A 22469-nucleotide genomic window follows, 5' to 3' on the forward strand; every position below is an offset into this window, starting at 1 on the left:
AGAAGGTTATGATAAAGTCCATCCAGACTTTTCAGACTTGGAGGAAAGTACAGTAGATCTGAGTGATGAAAACACTGAATAGGACCATGGCAGTGAACCTGAGCATGGGGGTGATCCTGAAGAGACAGCAGATGTGCGAGGGTTCTTTACTGAAAAGCCAAAGTTTCACGTTGGTGTAAAAGCGAGTGTGCTAAAACATCAAAACCAACAGAAATAACATTGTAAAAATTCCACCAGACCCGAAGAGAAAGGTGATGGGTATAACTGATGAAGTTAGTGCTTTTTTGAAAATAGTTGACTTTGACTTTATTGATGAAATCGGAAACTATACAAATGCCTATATAAATAAACAGTGATACCCACATCAATTCTCACGCAAAAGAGGTAATGAAATGACAAATAATGGCTGTGTTCAGGATTTTATTTTTTAAGAATGCGAAGAAAAAAAAATACCGCCATACTAAAGTACAGTAGATGGAACAGGAATGCTACTGCTTAGGACTGCAATGAGCTACAATAGGTTTCTATTCATTCTAAGTTAGAACAATATCGGGTATCTAATTCTCCTCAGGACATAATGAAAAGGTATTTGGTGCCTATAGGAAAGTCTAACAGGAACCTTACAAGTGACAATTGGTACATAAGCTACCTTCTTTCTGAATATTTTCTGCACAAGACTATCATATGCATTGGTACTATGACGAAGAACAAATGTGAAATTCTTCCAGAATTTCTCACAAACAAAACAAAAGAAATTGGAAGTGCAGTGTTTGGATTTTGGAAGGATAAGACCTTAAGTTTCATATGTTCCTTGTAAAAACTTTGCTATCATACTTTCATCTGCTGTGCAGGACATGACAACAGTGGATGAAGAAACACACAAACCTGAAATCATAATTGAGTACAACATGACAAAAGGTGGATTGGTGTTGTAGCTAAAATGTGTGCCTGATACTCCATTTCAAAGAATTATGAGATGGCCATTGCCTACTTTTTGATTTTTCTTAACATTGCCAGAATTAATTGGCAAACAAATTGTCTGTGGAAGGTGTTCTGAAAGTGAAGACATATCAGAAAAACTGGGCAAATTGTTATTTAAAGAACTAGAAGAGAAAACCTTTTGCTATAAATAAAAAAGATACTTTCAAACCAAATAATTGACTAAAAATAATGATCAGAGTCACTCTGATAAATATTTAAAAATAAAAAGTTTCAAAGCACCTGACAAAAAAAGACTCCAATCCACAACCTTTAGCATGGGAGGGCAGTGCCTTAACCATTAGGTTACGCAAACAGTCTGTGTATTGTTTTAAAGCCGTGGAGCACCATGTGAAATTCAAATTTTTTGCCCCCTAGATTACTCAGAAATGAGAACCCACAAGAGTGAATGGCTGCAGGGTATGATACCTGGGACCTTAGCCCACATCACCATACAGACAGTTTCAGAAAGTTAATGCCACTGCTGGGGACCTCTCCTTACGAGCCAGAAGACCACCAGATACAGAGGCAGGTGTGTGTAGACATGGAGCACTGGACAGATGAGGAGTCTCAAACTCCAGTTTTTGAACTTGCTTGTAATATACGAATACAGACTCATTTCCTTGCAGTCTAATCACGCTACACCAGTGAGTATAATTCTTCCAGCTAAGTCCCACCAAAAAGTAATAGTATGCGACCTTGACGAATTATGTTTTCTGGGCATTAGCCTGAGACCTGAGGCATATTTCTGTGGCCAATGTTTCGCCTCCTAGTGCTACAGACTTCATCAGAGGCTATAGGGATTAGGATATTAGTTTTGAATTTAAACACACAGAGATGTGGAGCTGTTTATATGCAGCCACACTACAGTTGATTTGTGATGTCACTGGACTGCTACATAAGATATGTTGTGGAGCTTGAGGGGGAGAAACGAACTGAAACAGTTAAAAATGAGTTAAGTTAGCAGGTCCACAAGTAATCCCAATTTGGTTTTACAAAGACTACTCTATGACATTGGCCCCTTATTTAGCTGGCGTTTATCGTGAATCTCGTGCTCTGTACAAAGTCCCAAGTGATTGTATAAAAGCACGAGTGTCTCCAGTATATAAGAAGAGTAAAGAACATAGCCACAAATTTCCATACTAATATCCTTAACATCAGTTTGCTGCAGAATTCTGGGCCATATTTTGAGTTAGACTATAATAAATTTCCTAGAGACCAAAAAGCTTATGTCCACAAATTAGCACGGTTATAGAAAGCAACACTTGTGCAAAACTCAGCTTGCCCTTTCCTCCTGTCATATCCCACAAGCTACGGATGAAGGGCAATAGGTAGATTCCCTATTCCCGAAAAGCATCTGACACAGTACCCCACTGCAGACTATTACGAAAGGTATGAGCATATGGGATAGATTTCCAATATGTGAGTGGCTTGAAGACTTTTTAAGTATCAGAACCCAGTATGTTGTTATTGACAGTGAGTATTCATCAGAGACAAGGGTATCATCAGGAGTGCTCCAGGGAAGTGTAATAGGACTGCTGTAATTTTCTATACACATAAATCATCTGGCAGACAGGGTAAGTACCAGTCTGTGACCATTTCCTGATTATGCTGTGGTGTATGGTAAAGTGTCATCATCGCATGACTGTAGGAGGATACAACACGACTTACGCTAAATTTCTAGTTGGTGTGATGAATGGCAGCTAGCTCTAAATGTAGAAACATAAAAGTTAATGGGGATGAGTACCAAAAACCAATCCTTAGATACAGCATTAGTACTTTCCTACTTGTCACAGTCACATCGTTTAAATATCTGGGTGCAGCATTGCAAAGCAATATGAAATGCCAAGGGAATGAGGATGTGAAGATTGTGATAGGGATGGCAAAATGGTCATCTTCAAGTGCAACCTATTCTCGAGTATTGCTCAAGTGCTTGGGATCCGCACTAAGTCCAGTTGAAGAATGACATCAAAGCAATTCAGAAGTAGGCTGCTAGATTTTATACCCATAGATCTGAATAACATGCAAGTATTATGGGAATGCTTCAGGAACTCAAATGGGAATCATTGGAGGGAAGGTGACATTCTTTACAAGAAGCACTACTGAGATAATTTTGAGAGCTGGCATTTGAAGCTGACTGCAGAACGATCCTACTGTGGTCAAAGAACTTTTGTGTAAGGACCACAAAAGGTGAGATATGAGAGATTAGGGCTCATACAGAGGCATATAGACAGTCGTCTTTTTCCTTTGGTCTGTCTGTGAGTGAAACAGGAAAGGAAATAACTAATAGTGATACAGGGTACCCTTTGCCATGCACGGTACAGTGGCTTGTGGAGTATTTATGTAGATATAGATGATTAGTGCAGTTTGCTTTATTAGCACTATGGCCACATAACTTGCCCAAGTTTCAGTCCTCCTTCCTTTCTGTTAAACCTGTTTTTATGCTTTTCAATTACGGTCTCTGTATGTCTTAGTATAGTAACAATCTGATCTCAATAAAATGACAGTATTGGAGAAATGAATATGGTAGTTCCCTGGTCCCAGTGCCAAACCTAATAGAACTTTAGAGCACAAAAAAATGGCTAATATGTTAGAGACATAAACAGGGAAACTCATCCTAAAAGTTACTGATAAAATGGTGGTTTTCCTCCAATTCATAAAAATAGACACCGGTCACATCAGCAGAGTACTAAGAAGACATGCAGCGTAAATCGAGATGAAAGATGTACAAATATTTGAACGCTGCAAAGGAACAACACTTGCCACATGACAAAGAAAGAGTATATAAAATACCTTGCAAATGCAGTCAAATGTATATAGAAACCACAAAAAAAACCAGTAACACATGGTTCATGGGAGCAATAGGCTGCATGCGAATATAGGCTGTATCTAAAATATGACACAATATTATAGTAAAAAGCAAATATAGAATTTAACCTGCATTAAAAACTTTATGAGAAAGTTTGATTAGATGGTACTTTTAGTTCCCTCTCTCCCCCTTCCCTTCTTCATATGCCACATAACTAAGGGTGATCCCCCCCCCTTCTATCTCCCCTCCCCCCCTCCCTCTCTCTCTCTCCCTCTCTCTCCCTCTCTCTCTCTCTCTCTCTCTCTCTCTCTCTCTCTCTCTCTCTCTCTCTCTCTCTCTCTCTCACACACACACACACACAAACAAACAAACATACTCACTCACTGTACCTACTGACAGTTGTGTTAGATTCCAGTAATCGAGCAATGATAGCCTTTCACTTTATTTACCATTTACATTATGTCACTTGCCAGTCCTGAACTATGTGCAAATCATCAATCATCTTCAAGTCTTTCTACATTTGACAATAATTTCCTAACAATATGAAATCCCTGTACACAATGGCAACATTCGCAAAGAGCTTCACATAGCTAGCAAGCTAGCCTACCTGTACATTTATGCACAGCACAACTGTGACTCATAATGTGTATTCTCCAATTTACCCACTATCAACTGTAGTACATAAGAAACTGCATCCACATGCCTTCTCTGCTATAACAAAGAGACCTTCAATTAATAAGTATCTCATTCGTTCAGAGTGTAGATGAAAGTCAGTAGGGGGGGGATCGGTCAATAATCTGCCACTGATTAGAAAACAGACTGGAACACTGTGGTCTGATGAAAGAAAGAGACTTCATTCTGAAAGGATGAAACAAATTTGGGCACAAAGAAAGCCAACCATCAAACGTGACATTGATGGATTGTACCTTGTGTGGTCCTATTGGTCCCATACGTGAATAATAATAATCTGTCACTTATTATAACTTCATCAGTATGAACTGCATGTTGCTGTGGTCTTCATTCAAAAGACTTTTGTTTTATGCTGTTCCCCAATGGTACTGAGAATGTTACACCATGAGTGGTCAAACATTTGGTATTTTTACCACAACACATTTATCAAGTGCTATAAAACAAGGAAACCCATCAATAAATTGCAACACTATATGTACTGACCTATATAGAAATATATATATATCGGCTCGTAGTGTAACATACCTCAAAGCTCCTGAGGCATTAAGTGTCATCATGAATAGAAAAGGCAGCAGCAAACATGCACTGCCAAACATAAAACTCTTCCTGGAACATCTCATGTTAGCACATTATACTCTCAAGGCACAGTTGTTAAACTAAGGCTGCCACTGTCACCTACCAAAAATAGCACTTTCTTGCAAAGCATATGTCACAACCCTCAACAATGCTACTGTCTATCATAAAATTTATGAACATTAAAAGTTCTAAAAATTCTGAAAATAAGTACTATGCATATGTTTCAATGTGTGCATCCATATGGAAGACAACTGAAAACATTCAACCCAATGCCAAGAGTTTGAATAAATCGGTGGCTATTCTCCGAGGAGACATTGCTAAATTGGGCCCAAGAATAGCCCTCAGACACTACTGTCTTCCAATTTAACACACAAACTGTGCCTCGAGAATGTAACACGTCAATACGAGATATTCTACAAAGAGTTTTATGTATGACAATGCACATTTGCTGCTGGATTTTACTGCTGATGATGCCTAATGGCATAGAAGCTTTGTGGTATGTTACATTACAGGGTGATACAAATATTTTTATATCAGTCAGTATGTGTAGTATTGAGATTTATTGATTGGTTGCCTTGTTTTATAGCACTCGATAATGAGGTAACACAGTCCCAAATATGTTGTGGTAAAAGTATCACACACCTGACAACTGGTGGCATAATATCCTCAGTACCGATTCACACGATTGCTGTACGATGGCTTCGCAACAGATCAGCAACTTCCCACATTGGTGTATCCTGAGCAAGCCTCTTCTTCATGCCCAACTACCACAATCTATATCTTTTTGGATGTGCTTCCCGTAGTTAAACATAGGTTTCCCTCTACACTTCTTACCCTATACACTTACTTTCATTAGCAAATTGGTGATCCTTGATGACACAGGACATGTTTGGTGATCCTCAATGACACAGGACATGTCCCATTAACCTTTCTGCTCTCCTGAAAAGAGCAGTGGCCGGAGACTCCCTTATGAGATTTGGTGGACAGACAATGTGTTTCAATCCAGACAGTCCACCCCCTCCCTCAGCTCCAACAGTTGAAAAGTGGTCATTTTTGTACCACTGCACCTCCTTGAAGAAGAAGAAAGGAGCCTTTTAAATTTTTATCTTAATTTTTCGTTTATTGCCACCTCGAGGAAACAACTGGACCACCTAAAAATGACTGCATTCAAAATCAGATTCCAGAAAACTGTTCCGCAGTAGATCAGGAATCTATTAAATCATTCCATCCTCCTGAATTTTGAATATGGGATTAATTTGCATTAGAGATTTGGGTGACCACGAAATGAAATAGATAACATCAAAAGCAAGTTCAACAGTGAATCAGTCATTAGGAATGGGTCTGAAATCTACAATGTACTGAATATTAATTATTTGGGAAATCTTTCTTTGTTGGTGACCTCAGACAAACACACAGGATAGTTGTATTACAACAATCCCGTGTGTTCGGTTTTGTCCCATTCATATTCACCACTTCTACTGAGTCTTCTTCCTCTGTCAAATACAGACTACTGAGTCCAGATGTGGAGTGCTGAATACATGAGGCATCCAAAACTCTCCAAATATTACACCTGAGTCTGACAAAGAATATAAACTCATTTTGTCACCGTTTATTCGTGCTCAGTACATTCCCGCAATATTACATTGTTGCTACTGGAAACAACAGTGCTTGACATTTTGTTTCAAATTTAAACTGCACAATTTACCAGACTTATTTGAGGTCACTGTAGTTGGACTTAAATTATTTGGCATCCAGTGTTATAGATCCAAAGTTGTGACACTGGTGCTGCAAAAATTGTATGGAAGCAGCTGCCACATGCCTACAAAATTTATCTGATTTTCACATAAAGTATAGATTTTTTTTCGAACTTGAGAAATTTTCTAGTCAGAAAAGACTTCAAAATTCGGAATTTTTTCAATCCATTTGTAGACACTCCATTGCGGCAAAATACTGTTCCCATACAGTACAGATGAATTTTGACCCGATACACCTTCGAACCACAAAAAATGGATCACTGAACGTTTCTCTTCTTTGGTGCAAATAGACAGTGGAGCAGCCATGATTAACAGCATGGCAGAGATAACAAAACTAACCTAGCAGCTTGAAAATTGCAAAGATAACAAAAAATAAACAATGCATGCATTATAAATGCAAAACAACAGTACTACCAAATTAAACAAAATTATAACAAAATGGTGGGTAATAATTGATTTACCCTCGTATTTAATAGTAATTGAACCCATTTTCCTCTGTGAAGACAATTATTTTTCTTTTTTCCTTTTTACAGAGAGTGACTAGTTTTTGGCTGGAATTGCTCAGAATGGAGAGTCCTCCAGAAATGGTAATGCTAACAGTAATTAAAGTGCTTGAAGAAAAGGAACATCCTCTAAGTCTTCTATGAGAGGAAAGATATTATTTACTGATGCCAGTACCCTAACAAGTGTAGACTAAGATTATCATGTGAATAAATGATTATATCTCTCCAACAACAAATTACATATGACAATTTTATGGTGTATAAATTAACATATTTTAAAATGGGTTTTGTGTTTTCCATCTGCTACGTGACAAAACAAGGTTTATACCGTTTTATACTGGGTGGCAATAATATTAATTGGTATGGATTTTTAGGGGAGGGGGGGTTAATTTAACTTACTTACTTCAGGTAATTACATTAATTGCTTAACCTGGTTTAACTACAAGATTAATGATTAAACAAGAGATGCTAACAGCTAATTGGCCCTCTTTGCAGTTTAGACCACAGAAGTAGTGAAACTGAGTGTGAGTGCAAATAGTTTATGGTCAGGCTTATTACGGTTTTACCACACTTACTGAAGTCAAGGAAAATAATCAGTTTCTGACCTTAAACACATTTCCTCCAATTCCCTTTACTTAAACTTTTGTGTTAATTATATCTGCTTTTTAAAAGGCACAAGTTCCTGGTAAATAAGGTAAACATACATTTTTTTCCTTACTATCATCATTTCTTACTATTTTCCTCATCATTACTATCATTTTCATAATTCACATAACCACTTGAGTCTTACTGAGAGAATGTTGTTTGTGAGCTGTTTGCATCATCACAGCTGTTTCCACTACGTTCCTGTCGAGTAGTGGAAACAGTTGTCATAATTCCAACAGCTCACAAACAATGTGCTCTCAGTAAAACTCAAGTGTACAAATGGTTTTCTCAGTTTAAAAATGGACAAATGCCCACTGAAGATCAGAACTCTTCCTATTGCCCTTCGACTGCTGGAAGCGAGGATGGCGTCAGCAAAATGCGTGATCTGATCAAGAAGATCTATGCAGGCAACTGACCAATTTGAAGTCATGTCAGGGTTGTCCTGGAGCTCAGTTCAGTGCATTTTGACCATTGATTTGGGGAGGTGAAAAGTGGCAGCAAAGTTTGTGCTGAAAATTATCACCAGATATCAAAAGGATCGTCACGTTTGAGCCTGTCACAAAATGAAGCTTACATTCAAAGATGACCTAAACTTTTTCAACAAAATAATCACAGGTGATGAGCCACGGTGCTATCGGTATGATCCAGCTGGTACAAAACAGTCAACTCCATGGAAGTTAACTGGCCCACATTATCCAGAAAAAGCTCGGCAAGTGAAATCGAACATGGAGACACTGTCAATATGGCTTATTTATTTATTTATTTTTTATCAGAGGGATTGCACATTCAGAATTTGTCCCTCGAGACCACACAGTGAACACCAATTCTATTTGGAAGTTATGAAAAGGCTGCACAGGAGTTTGTGTAATTCCAGCAATTGGTCCCTGCATCATGTCAACACTAACACACACACGGCTCTCAGTGTTCACCAGCAACTCAGCAAAGATGACTACCTTGACCCACGTGCATTATTCGCCAGATTTACCACCCTCTGACTTCTTCCTGTTCCTGTGGATAGAAAGAGACTTGAAAGGGAAGGTTTCTGCCGATATCAAAGATGTAAGACACAGTGTTACGAAGGTACTAGCACTTCTCAAAGAGGATGAATTATTCCAGTGATTTCGCCCCCCCCTCCCCTCCCCCTTTTGTATTCACTAGTCCCACCAACCCCCACCCTGTCACATAGAACTCCTAGAAACAGCTTCCTGAAAATGTTTATGCACCCCTCTAAATGTGAGTTATTACTGTCAACATTAAGGCACTCTTTTATCACCTGAAATCTTGGTTGTGGTGGGAGATTGCTAAGCAACATGGCTAGGGATATAAGTTGCGTCAAATGGCAACAATCTGGTTGAAGATAAGTTGGGAGACACTGCAAATGTGGATACCACACTAAGAATGCTTACGATTTGAGCATGAAAAACTTTGTGATTACTGAAAAGAACAGACCGCTTCCCATATACTCCATTCTACATTACACAAAATGCAATTAGTGTGTGTGTGTGTGTGTGTGTGTGTGTGTGTGTGTGTGTGTGTGTGTGTGTGTGTGTGTGTGTGCACGCGTGTGTTTTGGGGTGACAGGTGAAAATGTAATTCCACTGATTAGCAAGGACACTGCAATGGGGTTTGTCACTGAGTGAATGCTATTTGATCATATGGTGCAATTCAGTGCTGCTTTTCCCCATTCTGTTCTGCTAGGTTTTTGGAACAGCAAATCTAGTGCTGTCTGTCACTTTGTTGTGGTCTTGTGCCCTTGTGACTATTTAAAACAAAATGTTAATTCCTCTTCTTAGTACTATCGAGGCTTAGGACTATTATTACATATCTTAATGTAATCATTATTAAATGTGGTATATATGATACCGATATGGATAATGTGGAAATTATCACTTGTGCTTCTGGTACCTGTTGGTTAGTTTACATCAAATCGACAAAATATTTTGACATCACAGTGTCAGATATTTATTATTTTTTATTTACAGTATATACCCACAGAGTAAACAAGAAGTAATGAATTTAATATTCTGTTGATGCACAGGTTATCTGTTTTTCAAATATCAAGAGAAACACTTTTTTGGGATTGCCATGAAACTTCGAAACTACTTTCGCTAGAAATCTGATATTGATGTTAACATAAATGACTTAGATCAAAATAAATTCACCGAATGCAAGTAACTTGGTATCAGCTGTACAGATACGGATGTTCTACCAGTTGGTCATGAGAAAATTTGTGTCGGATTGGGACTTGAACCCGGTTTTCCCACTTATCACAAGTGCTCACCTTAGGATTCGGCTGTCTGTCCTTGCCTCCTCCCAGACTAACCAGCACCTATGGTGTAGGGATGAAGACAGTGTAACATATAGAAGTTTGTGTCAATCCAGGAGGTGTGCACAGATAGCTTCATTCTAAGGCAACCGCTCACTATAAGCAAGGTATCTGGGTTCGAGTCCCAGTCCGGTGCAAATTTTCAAATGTCACCGACAGGTAAAACATTAGTACCTAAAACAGCTGACACCAAGTAATTTACATTCAGTTAATTTATTTTGATCTGAATTCAAATGGCTGTTAATCATTATTAACATAATACTCCATATTGGGGCAGACTCTAGATTATAATGCATTGGTCTCTACAGTCTTATTCCCACTAATGCAGGCATACAGAATTAAGCTGCAGGCATTCAGTGACAAAAGTAAGACTACAGTATAGGAACGCAGTGTTTGGATCGGTCCAGGAGGTGTGAACAGATAGCCTAATGGTAAGAGGACTGCTTGTGATAAGCGGGAAATCTGGGTTCGAGTCCCAGTCTGGCACATATTTTCATATAACACCAACAGGTACAACATCTGTACCCAATACAACTGGAACCAAGTTATCTCTATTTAGTGAATTAATTTCAAACAGCTGTCAATCACCATCAGCATAAATAATGTAAATGTCTTGGTTTGAGCTTTGATTAGAAATCTCAATTGATGCTACTTACTTGACATTTGCTCAATTTAAACAAAACTTTGGTAAGTGTCAGAAACAGTCCTTTTGTTTACATACAGTGGGTTAAATTTCATGATAAAGAAAACAAGGATATTTGAGATACAATATTAAGACCATTATATTATGTACAAAAACTAAGTTGTTTAAGTAACAAGCTGCGATGTGATGACTTTCCTTCGGTACTGATAACCTCGCTGTTTGGTCCCCTCTCCCAAATCGGCCAACCAACAACTTTCTTTCAGAAGCAAAGCTATATTATTAGTCTTACTAAGAAATGAATTACATGTTTATCAATCCTATATATAGTATGAATATGATGATATATTTAAGTAATAAAAGTTACCCACCGTAGAAACAAAGGCTAACAATGACTTCGATGAACATCATCTGCATTTTGTTTGAAAAGGTTGAAGCAATCCTTTTCTACCACAAGAGAATAAAAATGAATAAAATAAGATTACACAAAGCAGTCACTTGAGCTATGTTACCTTAAGTCTCATTTGTAAGATGCCTTTCAATTGGATTTTACAACAAATTGTAAACAAGAACAAACAAAGTGGTTATTGTGATATTTCATGTAAGATCGAAGTACAGACTCCCCCAGTGACCATCCTGCGCTCAGCTTACCCTAGAATACAACCAGTTATCTTGTGTAAGATATTTCAAGATACAGATAAGGAAAAAAAAATGGAGCAGCTGATCCTTTCGGGCACAGAACACTAACTTTTAATTTCTTTGAAGGATGGCAAGCAACATACCATCAAATTTGAGAAATGGTACCCTTGGTTCATGCAGATGCAATCAATCAAGGTTCAGTGACACATTTTCTGAAGAAATATTCTGTTTGGGAATGGTCTATGCACCAGGTTTATCATTCACGGCATTTGGCTTAATTGCAGCCTAAAATTCACACATTGGAGTGTGAGAGGGAAGTCCCTTGGATGATTTTTTAATCGCTAAATCACTTGGTTCTGCCAGTATTCCTTTTGTTCAAAACAGATGGCGACAATGGTTTCTTGAGCTAATATTGCATAGCTGTTGTTGTTGTTGTGGTCTTCAGTCCTGAGACTGGTTTGATGCAGCTCTCCATGTTACTCAATCCTGTGCAAGCTTCTTCATCTCCCAGTACTTACTGCAACCTACATCCTTCTGAATCTGTTTAGCATATTCATCTCTTGGTCTCCCTCTATGATTTTTACCCTCCACGCTGCCCTCCAATACTAAATTGGTGATCCCTTGATGCCTCAGAACATGTGCTACCAACCTATCCCTTCTTCTAGTTAAGTTGTGCCACAAACTTCTCTTCTCCCCAATCCTATTCAATACCTCCTCATTAGTTATGTGATATACCCAGCCACAGCTGTTTGTGTGTAATAATTTCACTTTCAAACCAACTTCGCGTTAGCAGAAAGTCTGTTGCCACTGGCCCATAAATATGCTATATGCACTTTTACTATTTGTTATGACAAGACAGTGCATTCTGCTTCATTATTGTTGTAAGTCTTGGGAATGCTGGTGTTGAAACCACATTTTAATATATTATGCAGCATTGCCATCAGAAAATAAAACCATTTTAAGATAGGCTGTTGAATGGAAAACATTAAATATCCCTGTGTTGCATTTTATGCATTCTGTAATGTTTATGTGTAATACATGTATCTGAGTTCAGTATTATCCTCATCCGAAGGATGCATTGTGTATTGGCCGATGGTCCAGCGATAAGACTGAATTTCATACATCAAAGCACAAATTAGTAATTTTCATCAAAATTATAGGTTATGAGAACTTGAGAGTCATCTTGTATCATAAGAAAACTGATTGCCCCTTAATAACATTAGGGACTGATGACCTCAGCAGTTTGGTCCCATAAGACCTTATCACAAATTTCCAAAAAATCTTTCCAGTAACATAACAGCATAACTATCATCTAACAGTAGAACAGAAGCTACACCAAAAATTCCACTCCTCATTATTGATGATCCCTGGTAATTTAAGAAAAATCTATATGGTGCAGTAGACTTCGATATTTAAAAATCAATTCCCCTTTCTACTTATCCTCTTCCCACCTTCAAGTTTTATTGAAGGCAAACAAATATGGCTGCAATACACACATTCTTCTGAGAAAAATAAAAAGGGTGTTTTTGAGATTTTCAAAAAGCTTTTGCAAGGAAAATTTTTATCTCACAGTAATTAACACATAGTTCAAGAGCTTTCAACAGATGAGGGTCATCTATCTAGCTTCAATAGTTGTAGAGCTATATGCAGGTTTATTTCTCAAAAGGTTTGGAAAATCATGCAGTTTCTCATGATTCAAATGTTTATTAAGAACAGCGAGATGAATGAAGTGCACAGAAAACTAATATAGGTGAACTTGAAAGATGTAATCATGTTGGATAGATCCTTGCATACCGGCCATCGCTTTCATGTAAGTTACAACGGTAAATAGTTATTGACAAACAGAAGTCTGTCACTTAGTTAACATGGGTTAGAGGCATAGCATGAAAGCAGCTCAAAGCATTTTGGACTATTGGGTCATTAATAAAGCTTTGAACTCTTACTAAAAGGTTGAACAATATTTTAGGGGATGTAGATTGTATCCTAAAAAAAAGCGATGCCGAACTAAACTATATGGACACACACTGGGATTGTACACCAGAATGTACTACTATTTACAAATGAAGTTGTTGATATAAACATACATCTTAGAAGCAATGAATGGAAGTATGTTTCAGGTGTTTTTTTTTTTTTTTTTTTTTTTTTTTTTTTTTTTTTTTTTTTTTTTTTTTTTTTTTTTTTTTGGCAACAGAATGAGTATTTCCAGGATAAAATATGTATACATCTAACCTTGCAAACTGGTTTTACAGAATAGAATCAAAACATGAAGGAACCTGTATTCATGTAAAAGAAGCTCAGAGTATAAGAGTAGCCTCTATATGCATATGAGGTTTTGTCAAGAGAATTTAGGATAAGGGTGGTTTTTCCAAACAACTGGACCTTGCTTTAGGCAAACCCAAGGTAATTTGGAAAATAGTGGTACTCTGCAGAGATTTTAGTACTGATTTTCTGAGCCAGAGCCCTCACAGAGAGAGAATTTCTTCAATACTGGTACGTCAAACTGTTGTGGCCATAGAAAATTTTAATTTTTATTCTTGCTTTTGTGACCATAATAAGAGTCCAGGCTCCATAGGCAAACAGCCAGCCAACATTAAGAAATAGTCCACCAGGACGTAGGGACAAGATAAGCGCTGGAGGCTGCCAAGTATGGCTATTTGATAAAATAACTTAGTGTTTGACTTCTTGCCAGAGGAAGCAGCATGACTCAAACTTGCGCAATGGAAGACGCAAACACCAGGGCGATAATACAGCAAGAGAGAGTGTCAGTCACGTGTGGAAAAGACTCGTGTGGAACCAAATTAAGTTGCGTGCAGCTAGAAACAAAAGTGTTGTGTGGAACCGAAGGCATTGTTACGCAAGCCAACCAATTAGAAATGAGAGTGTAGTGTGGTACCATAGGCATTCTTGTGCAATCCGATCACTTAGAAATGAAAGGGTCGTGTGAAACAAATTAACTCATGTGCACCCAAGTACATGAGAAATGAAATAAAAGGCCAGGCAGTGGAATTGCTAGAGGCAGAGATTCAGATGCAGATTCAGAGCCAGTGCCGGCAGTTTGGAGATTCAGCAGCGAGATGCCAGCGGGGCCGAGTAGGCCTGTAGCAGCCGATACAGCTGATAAAGACTTCAACTATGAGAAGACGGTGATAGACTCTGGTGGACACTCAGGAACTGCAGGTCAAGTAGAATTTTTAGAGTTTCATTGGAATAGTGTTGAACACAGGCTGTCAGTCTTTGTCTCAGTTACTTAGAGAGATTTCAGTGCTAACCAAGAACAAGTGATTGCTTTGTATTTGTTTCTTATATGTACCAGCAATTAGCTTTGAAGTAGCAAGTCTGAATAAATAGACTGAATCTTACTAAGGGGTTTATGGTCCAATACCTCACATAAGTATATGAGAGAATAAACTTGATAGAAACTAACCAATCTTTTCTGCCTATTGCAATTCTGTAGCCTATTTTCAGGAAACTTATTTGCTTCAAACCAAGGAGATTCTCTCCCTCTCGTCTCCGATATAAAGGTTGACAGCAATTTATAACCAACCCATTGTCGTTAACATCCCAATTCCGCTATGCAGTTCGCACTTATTTCATTCTGTTATAGTGAGGCTGTGCCGGGACGAGACAAAATACCTATTATCTGTGCATGACTGTTATTTCTATAACACATATAACCAAAATCTATTGCCATTCTCCTTGACCAGGTACATATAAACATAGAAAAGTGTATATTAGAAAACTTTTATACTGGCTACGCTTAGCATTTCCTGCAGTTGTTAAATGTAGCTTTAATTTAATTTAACATGGTGCAGGTATTGGCAACTTGCTCTAGATGTTCAGAAATGTAAAATTGTGCACTTGATAAAACAAAAAAACATATTATCCTATGACTATAAAATCAGTGACTCACTATTGGAATCAGCCAACTCATACAAATACCTGGGTGTAACACCTTGTAGGGATATGAAATGGAGTGATCTCATAGGCTCAGTTGCAGGTAAAGTAGATGGTAGACTTTGGTTTGTTAGTAGAATACTGGCGAAGCGCAATCAGATTGCTTAAAAATCACTCATGCGAGTGGTTCTGCATTATTGCTCAAGTGTATGGGACACCTACCAGAAAGGACAATTGAGGAATAATGAACATATACAGAGAAGGGCAACACGAATTGTCACAGATTTCTTTAATGTTCTGGGCTGGGTCAACGACCCACTTATCATGATGTGACAATATTACCTCTCTGAAGGCTGGCCCAGCATCAGCACATGTGGTCTGCTGACGCAGAGGCAGTTGCTGAGCTGCTGACCGTGCAGTCCACTGGTAAGCACCGACCAACATTGTCTGGGCCTCGATTCCATCCTGGTGCTCCATTGTAGGCTCAGACTTCCATTATAGCTTTAGCCTTTACACTTGTTTGAAATTGCATCATAAGAGTCTTTTGCAGATTAAGACTGCTGTTAGCTGTGAATCACCTGCAGGCCTGTCCATCTATCATTGGCTCTGTGTGGGCCACGGTCGAGTTTGGGCCCTCGATTGGTACCCTCCTGTCATCAGCAAACATAATAGTTTCTGGATCCTCTTTTAAAATTATCATAAGATTATTTACACTAATTAGGCAAAACATTATGGCAGCTGACCTACTATAAATATAAATCCATCCAGCCAATAGCAGCGTCACTGGCCGAGGAATGATGTAGTCCAACACATGCACTGTGTATGTTGTATCGGTGGGCATGCTGTCTGTGTGTACAATGGGGAAGGTACGTGATCTGTCTGAGTTTGGCCGAGGGCAGACTGCAACAGCCCAGAGGCTCGGCACGAGCATTTCTGAAACAGCACGACTTGTCAGGTGTTCGAGGAGTGCTGTGACGGGTGTCTTCAACACGTGGCGAAACCGAGGTGGAACTACGTCCAGATGTCAGAGGGTTGGGTGTCCAACCCTCATTACAGATGTTGGACACTGTAGGCAGAGTAGACTGTGCCATCAGACATTGATCTGCGCAGAGTACAAGTGTGTCTGAACACACAGTAGACCAAACACTCCTAACGACGGGCCTCTGCAGCTGACGACCCTTGCAAGTGCCAATGTTCACATTATAATGTCGGCAACTACGACTGAAATGGACTCAGACCATTGGCACTGGATGTTGGGGTAGTCTTTCAGGGAACAGCTCCATGACACCCATACTTCAGGATGGATACTAGCTGGCGGCAACTCCATTGTGCTCTGGGGAACTTTCACGTAAACATCCATGGGTCCAGTGAAGCTTGTGGAAGACACCATGATGGCAAAGGTGTATTGTACACTTGTTGCAGACCACATAGTTCATGATGTTCATGTTTCCTGATGGCAGTGGCATTTTTCAGCAAGATAATTCACCATGTCACAAGGCAAAGAGTGTGATCGAGTGTTTCATGGAACACAGTGGCGAGTTCCAATTGATGTGCTGGCCCCCCAGCTCTCGAGATGTGAACCCGATCAAACACATCTGGGATGTGATTGAAAGTAGCATCAGAGCTGATCACCCCCTTCCTGGAATTTACAGGAATTAGGTGACTTGTGTGTGCAGATGTGGTGCCAACCAGCCATTCTGCAGGTGATCATAATGGTCTGGCTGATCAGTGCTCGTAGGTTAGAAACAAGAGCAGGCCCAGTACCAATCATTGTGGCACTCCATGTGTTATGTTCCTCCATTCTGAAGTAAATTTCAAGTGTGAGGTGCAGTCTGTTAATGATACCCTTTGTTTTCTGTCATAAAGGTAAGGTCCCATCCATGCAAGAGAGATACCATTAATGCTGTAATGCTTTATTTTGCAAAGTATAATTTTGTGTTCCACACAATCAAAGGGTTTGGTTAGGTCACAGAATATGACAATAAGATTTTTTTCTTGTGTAGCTCCACTAGCTAACATTTAATTTCTGAGGCCTTGTATTGCTCTCTGTGTGGATAATCCCTTATAAACGCCAAACTGGGAGGCAGTTAACACGTTCTCTTCAGTTAATTGAGACAGTATTCTATCACATGCCACTTTCTCAATCACTTTTGAAAAGCCTGGAAGAAGTGATATAGTTCTGTAATTAGAAGTGATTTTCTATATTTGTCCAGTTTCTGGATGGGTGCGACAGCATATTTAAGTCTGTCAGGAAATATGCTCTGAGTGATTTAGTGATTGTTCATAAAGATAATGCTATCAAACTCAGCAAAGGATATCAAAACTGTTCTGTAAACACTACAGCAAAATTACTCCTTCTTAGGGCCTGATTAATTCCACAATCAAATGATAATTAAATGGAAACCCTAGCTGCAACCAGGTGTTGATATACTTCATTGGGCACATGTTGAAAATGTGTGCCCCGACCGGGACTGGAACCAGGAATCTCCTGCTTACATGGCAGACACTCTATCCATCTGAGCCACCGAGGGCACAGAGAATAGTGTGCCTGCAGGGACTTATCCCTTGCACCCTCCCCGTGAGACACACATTCACAACATGTCCACACCACTACATCCGTAGTGCGCCTAATAGATGTTTGCCCATCATTCTCATTACTCATGGCAGATTAATCTACCAAGCCCCGTACGAGTTTGGGCATAGCATATGCATTCACACAAGAAGGTCAATGGCTGGGAAGCCATATTTTTTTAACTATATATGATGGTAGTATCTGTTCCTGAAAGAACAGTTACCGTAGATGACCATGCAGTTTCGCTAGAATGAAATGATAGTTAAATGGACACGCTAGCTGCAACTAGGCGTTGATCTACCTCATTGGGGACATGTTGAAAATGTGTGTCCTGACTGAGACTCAAACCCGGGATCTCCTGCTTACATGGCTCAGATGGATAGAGCGTCTGCCATGTATGCAGGAGATCCCAGGTTCGAGTCCCGGTCGGGGCACACATTTTCAACATGTCCCCAATGAAGTATATCAATGCCTGGTGGCAGCTAGGGTGTCCATTTAATTATCATTTCTTTCTAGCAAAGCTGCATGGTCATCTACGGTAACCGTTCGTTTGGGAACAGATACTACCATCATATATAATTTCACAATCTCCAAATTAATGTCTGTCAGCGTCTGCACAAGTAAATCCAACTCGACTGTATTTGGTCGTTTGTGACTGGGTGCACTGATTGCAGCTACTGGAAAGGGAAGTAGTCATTGAATTTGTTGACCAACAATTTGCAAGTGTCACCATTTCTGCCAGAACATTCTTTCAGCATCCCATTTGGCCTTGTACAGCCTCCCTCCCTCCCAATTCAAATGCTACTTTTACCAGACCGAGTTTTTTTTTTTTTTTTTTTTTTTTTTGGCCATTTCACCATGTTCACCTCCAAACAACAGTATCACATGCTTTTCCTTCAGTTGTGGTTAACCTTTGTTTCTGTTCCCAAAGGCCAAGACCCATCTTTGGATGTGACCCTTTATTCTACCATTCCCTCCTTAAATTCCAGACTGAAAAATCTGTACTCTTTACCCACCTTGCCCTTGACAAATAAACTGCCTCTGCAAACTCCAATTCCCGACAACTGCTTTCTCTCTTGAAAATCCTACCTCTCAGTCCCTTAATGTGCTAGCACACTTGGTGCGGTTCTCCTTGAAGCCAGCCATAAACTTGAACAAAACCTCTCACTGTCTTAAGAATCTGTGTAGCCAATTGCTCAAACACCTCAATAGTTGTGTCCCACTCCTATAGCTATCACCACCTGGAATGTGTCCATTTTATTTCCAATGCTCTCCCACAGGGTGCTATCCTTGTTATATATCATCAACACAACTTTGCTTTACACAAATACTCACATACACATGGTCTCTCTGTCCTAGAACACCACCTCTTCCAACAGTTGCCTGAAAGTCTTTCTAAAACTTCCTTTGTTGTCACACAAGCCAACTCCGGCCCTACCCATAACTACTTCACATTTGAGGACCAGACCTGCAAACAAATCAGAAGCAAAGCCATGGGGACCAGGGCACCCCATTCCTATGACAACCTTTTCATGGGTGCATGAAAGAGGCATTCCCCAAGACCTATAAGGTACCCCTCCCACCCCTCCCCCCCCCCCCTGCCTCCCCTTGGTTTGATACAGATTCACCGACAACACCTTTGTGTTCTGGACTCGTGGTGAAGAACAATTTCTCCTCCTCTTCCTGCAAAAACTTAACTAATTTTCCCAAATCAAATTCACCTGGTCTTTTTCCAAACCCAAAGCAAATTCCTTTCAAGCTGACTTTGGCCTCACTGAAACTCACATCCAAACCTCAGTCCATATAAAACCAACAAATAACCAACAATACCTACACTTTATGAAAGCTGCCACCCGTTCTACATCAAATGCTCCCTTCCCTGCAACCTAGGCATCTGCATCTACATCTAGAGAGATACTCCACAAGCCACCATATGGTGCGTGGTGGAGGGTACACTGTACTACTGCTCATCATTTTGTTTCCAGTTCCACTCGCAAATAGAGCAAGGGAAAAACGACTGTCTATATGCCTTTGTATGAGCCCTAATTTCTCATGTCTTATCTCTGTGGTCCTTACACGCAATGTATGTTTCCAGCAGTAGAACCATTCGGCACTCGGCCTCAGATGGTAGTTCTCTAAATTTTTGCAATAGTGTTTGTCGAAAAGAACGCCACCTTCCCTCCAGGGATTCCCATTTGAGTTCCCAAAGCATCACCGTAGCATTTATGTGTTGTTTGAACCTACCAGTAACAAATCTCAAATCTAGCAGCGCATCTCTGAACTGCTTCAATGTCCTCCTTCAATCTGACCTGGTACACATCCCACACACTCGAATAGTACTCAAGAATAGGTCACACCACCAGCATCCTGAATGCAGTCTCCTTCACAGGTGAATCACTCTTTCCTAAAATTTTCCCAATAAACTGAAGTCGACCATTCGCCTTCCCTACCACAAACCTTATATGCTCATTCCATTTCATATTGCTTTGCAACATTATAACCAGATATTTAACTGACTGGAGTGTATCAAGAAGGTCACTAGTAATACAGTATCTGAACATTACAGGTTTGTTCTTCCTACTCTCCCTCATTAACTTACATTTTTCCACATTTAGAGCTAGCTGCCATTCATCACACCAAATAGAAATTTTGTCTAAGTCATCTTGAATCTTCATGCAGTCATTCAGCTTTTACACCTTACTATACACCACAGCATCATCGGCAGAAGACAGCAGATTGACGCCCCTCCTGTCCACCAAATCATTTACGTATATAGAAAACAACAGCAGTCTGATTACACTTCCCTGGGGCACTCGTGACAATACTCTCATCTCTGATAAACACTCACACCTGCAGCAAAAATATCTGCTCCACCACAAAATCCCTCAACATATACACTGATACTGACAATCTCTCTCAGACTGTCCTCAATTACAGGTACCTCACAGATTTTATTCACAAACAAATCTCCTGGGCAATTTCATACACTCTCCCTCTCGTTAATGCAGTTCTCACTTACAAAAGAGTGACGACGGACCCCTCTTCATGCCCAGGACTACACAGGCCTCAAATACTTCTATACTTCCTACATATACATACACACTGCTCAAATCACTGAACAGAGCACGACAGAGGGTATTTTTACCATACTAGTAATTTCCAGTACTAATCCACTCTCAGATAGAGTGAGGAAAAAAAACTGCCTAAAAGTGTCAATACAAGCCCTAATATCTCACATCTTATTGTCATGGACCTTGTGAAAAATGTACTTTGGCATCAGTGGATTCATTCAGCAGTCAGCCTCAAATATCGGGATTACTGTATGAGGCCACAGCTGCAACTTTTTCAAGTTGAGCCCTGAAATAGGATCCTCTCTCCCTTATATCTTTCTCGCACCACCCAATGTCACCTTCTAATGCCCTCCTAATCTCTGTGGCATCCTAGTCAGACTATATGACATCCCCAAACCATTACCCCTACCCCAGTGTTCCTACCCTCGCGATTGTCATAGTGTAAATCCTTCCCCGTGCACCAACCAACCACCACCTATTCCAGTTCCACCATTAGTAAATACTACACTATCAAAGGCAGATCAACTTGCAAAATCATGCATGTTGTTTACCAATTAATTTGTGTCCACTTTTGAAGGCATTGCTAATTACGCATATAAAATTTTATTCGTGATTTTCTTTAGATTTCTATTCTTTTTCTTTTGTTCATATGGTCATTTCTAATTGTGATTATGTAACATTCTACTGTGGTTTTTAAATGTAAAGATTTAATTATGAATATTTCGTTTGCCAATGGATAAATATGTTTCTTGCTTTGTACCTGTGGTAAAGTTTGCAAAGTTCTCTTTTGGAATATTATTAATTGTGAAAAATGCAGTCAATAACATTTATAAAGATTTATGTAATTTATGATAACGATATAAGATGTATAGACAGGGGATAGTGATAGTGATATCGATACTCGAAAGGTGGTTGTGTAGTAGAGGGGATGGTGGATGGTGTGTCTGCGAAGCGTGCGCGGAAAAATAGTACTGTGTTTTATGAAAAGCATACGTAATTGTATGGACAGTGATACTGAACTATCAGATTGTTAATTCTCTTTACCACTGTGGTATGGAATGCCATCGCCAAAAAACTTTAAGATCAAATAAACCGGACTGTGAAAGTGCCGCTAACAATACTTTGTTGTGGCCGACACGAACAGTGATTTTATGTGAATGAACTTTGCTGGTATTGGTTTTGGGTGGTGGAACTGTTGTCTACCACATTCTATCAAGCCGTGAAAGTGAAGACTTTAGTAAACTGTGCAATATAAATGACTTTCAGTGACGTTGTCGAAGTTTGAGATGCGAGAACAGAGTGGACATTGTTTACGGTGTGCTTCACACACAAGACCAATTCAATGAACTGTGTATTTGTGGCTAAGACTATA

General features: G+C 39.5%; 1 protein-coding gene across 1 annotated transcript in view; it reads right to left on the reverse strand.

The window, feature by feature from the left end:
- LOC126426515 (uncharacterized) overlaps positions 1–15931 on the reverse strand; it is a 167917-nt gene extending 151986 nt beyond the window's left edge. The window contains exon 1 of the mRNA XM_050088420.1: positions 15797–15931. Within this exon, the coding sequence (XP_049944377.1) occupies positions 15797–15931 (135 nt within the window). The remainder of the gene's footprint in view (positions 1–15796) is intronic.
- Between the last annotated feature and the right edge of the window lie 6538 nt (positions 15932–22469).

Source organism: Schistocerca serialis, chromosome 11 (assembly GCF_023864345.2).
Source record: "Schistocerca serialis cubense isolate TAMUIC-IGC-003099 chromosome 11, iqSchSeri2.2, whole genome shotgun sequence".
Classification (NCBI taxonomy): Eukaryota; Metazoa; Arthropoda; class Insecta; order Orthoptera; family Acrididae; genus Schistocerca; species Schistocerca serialis.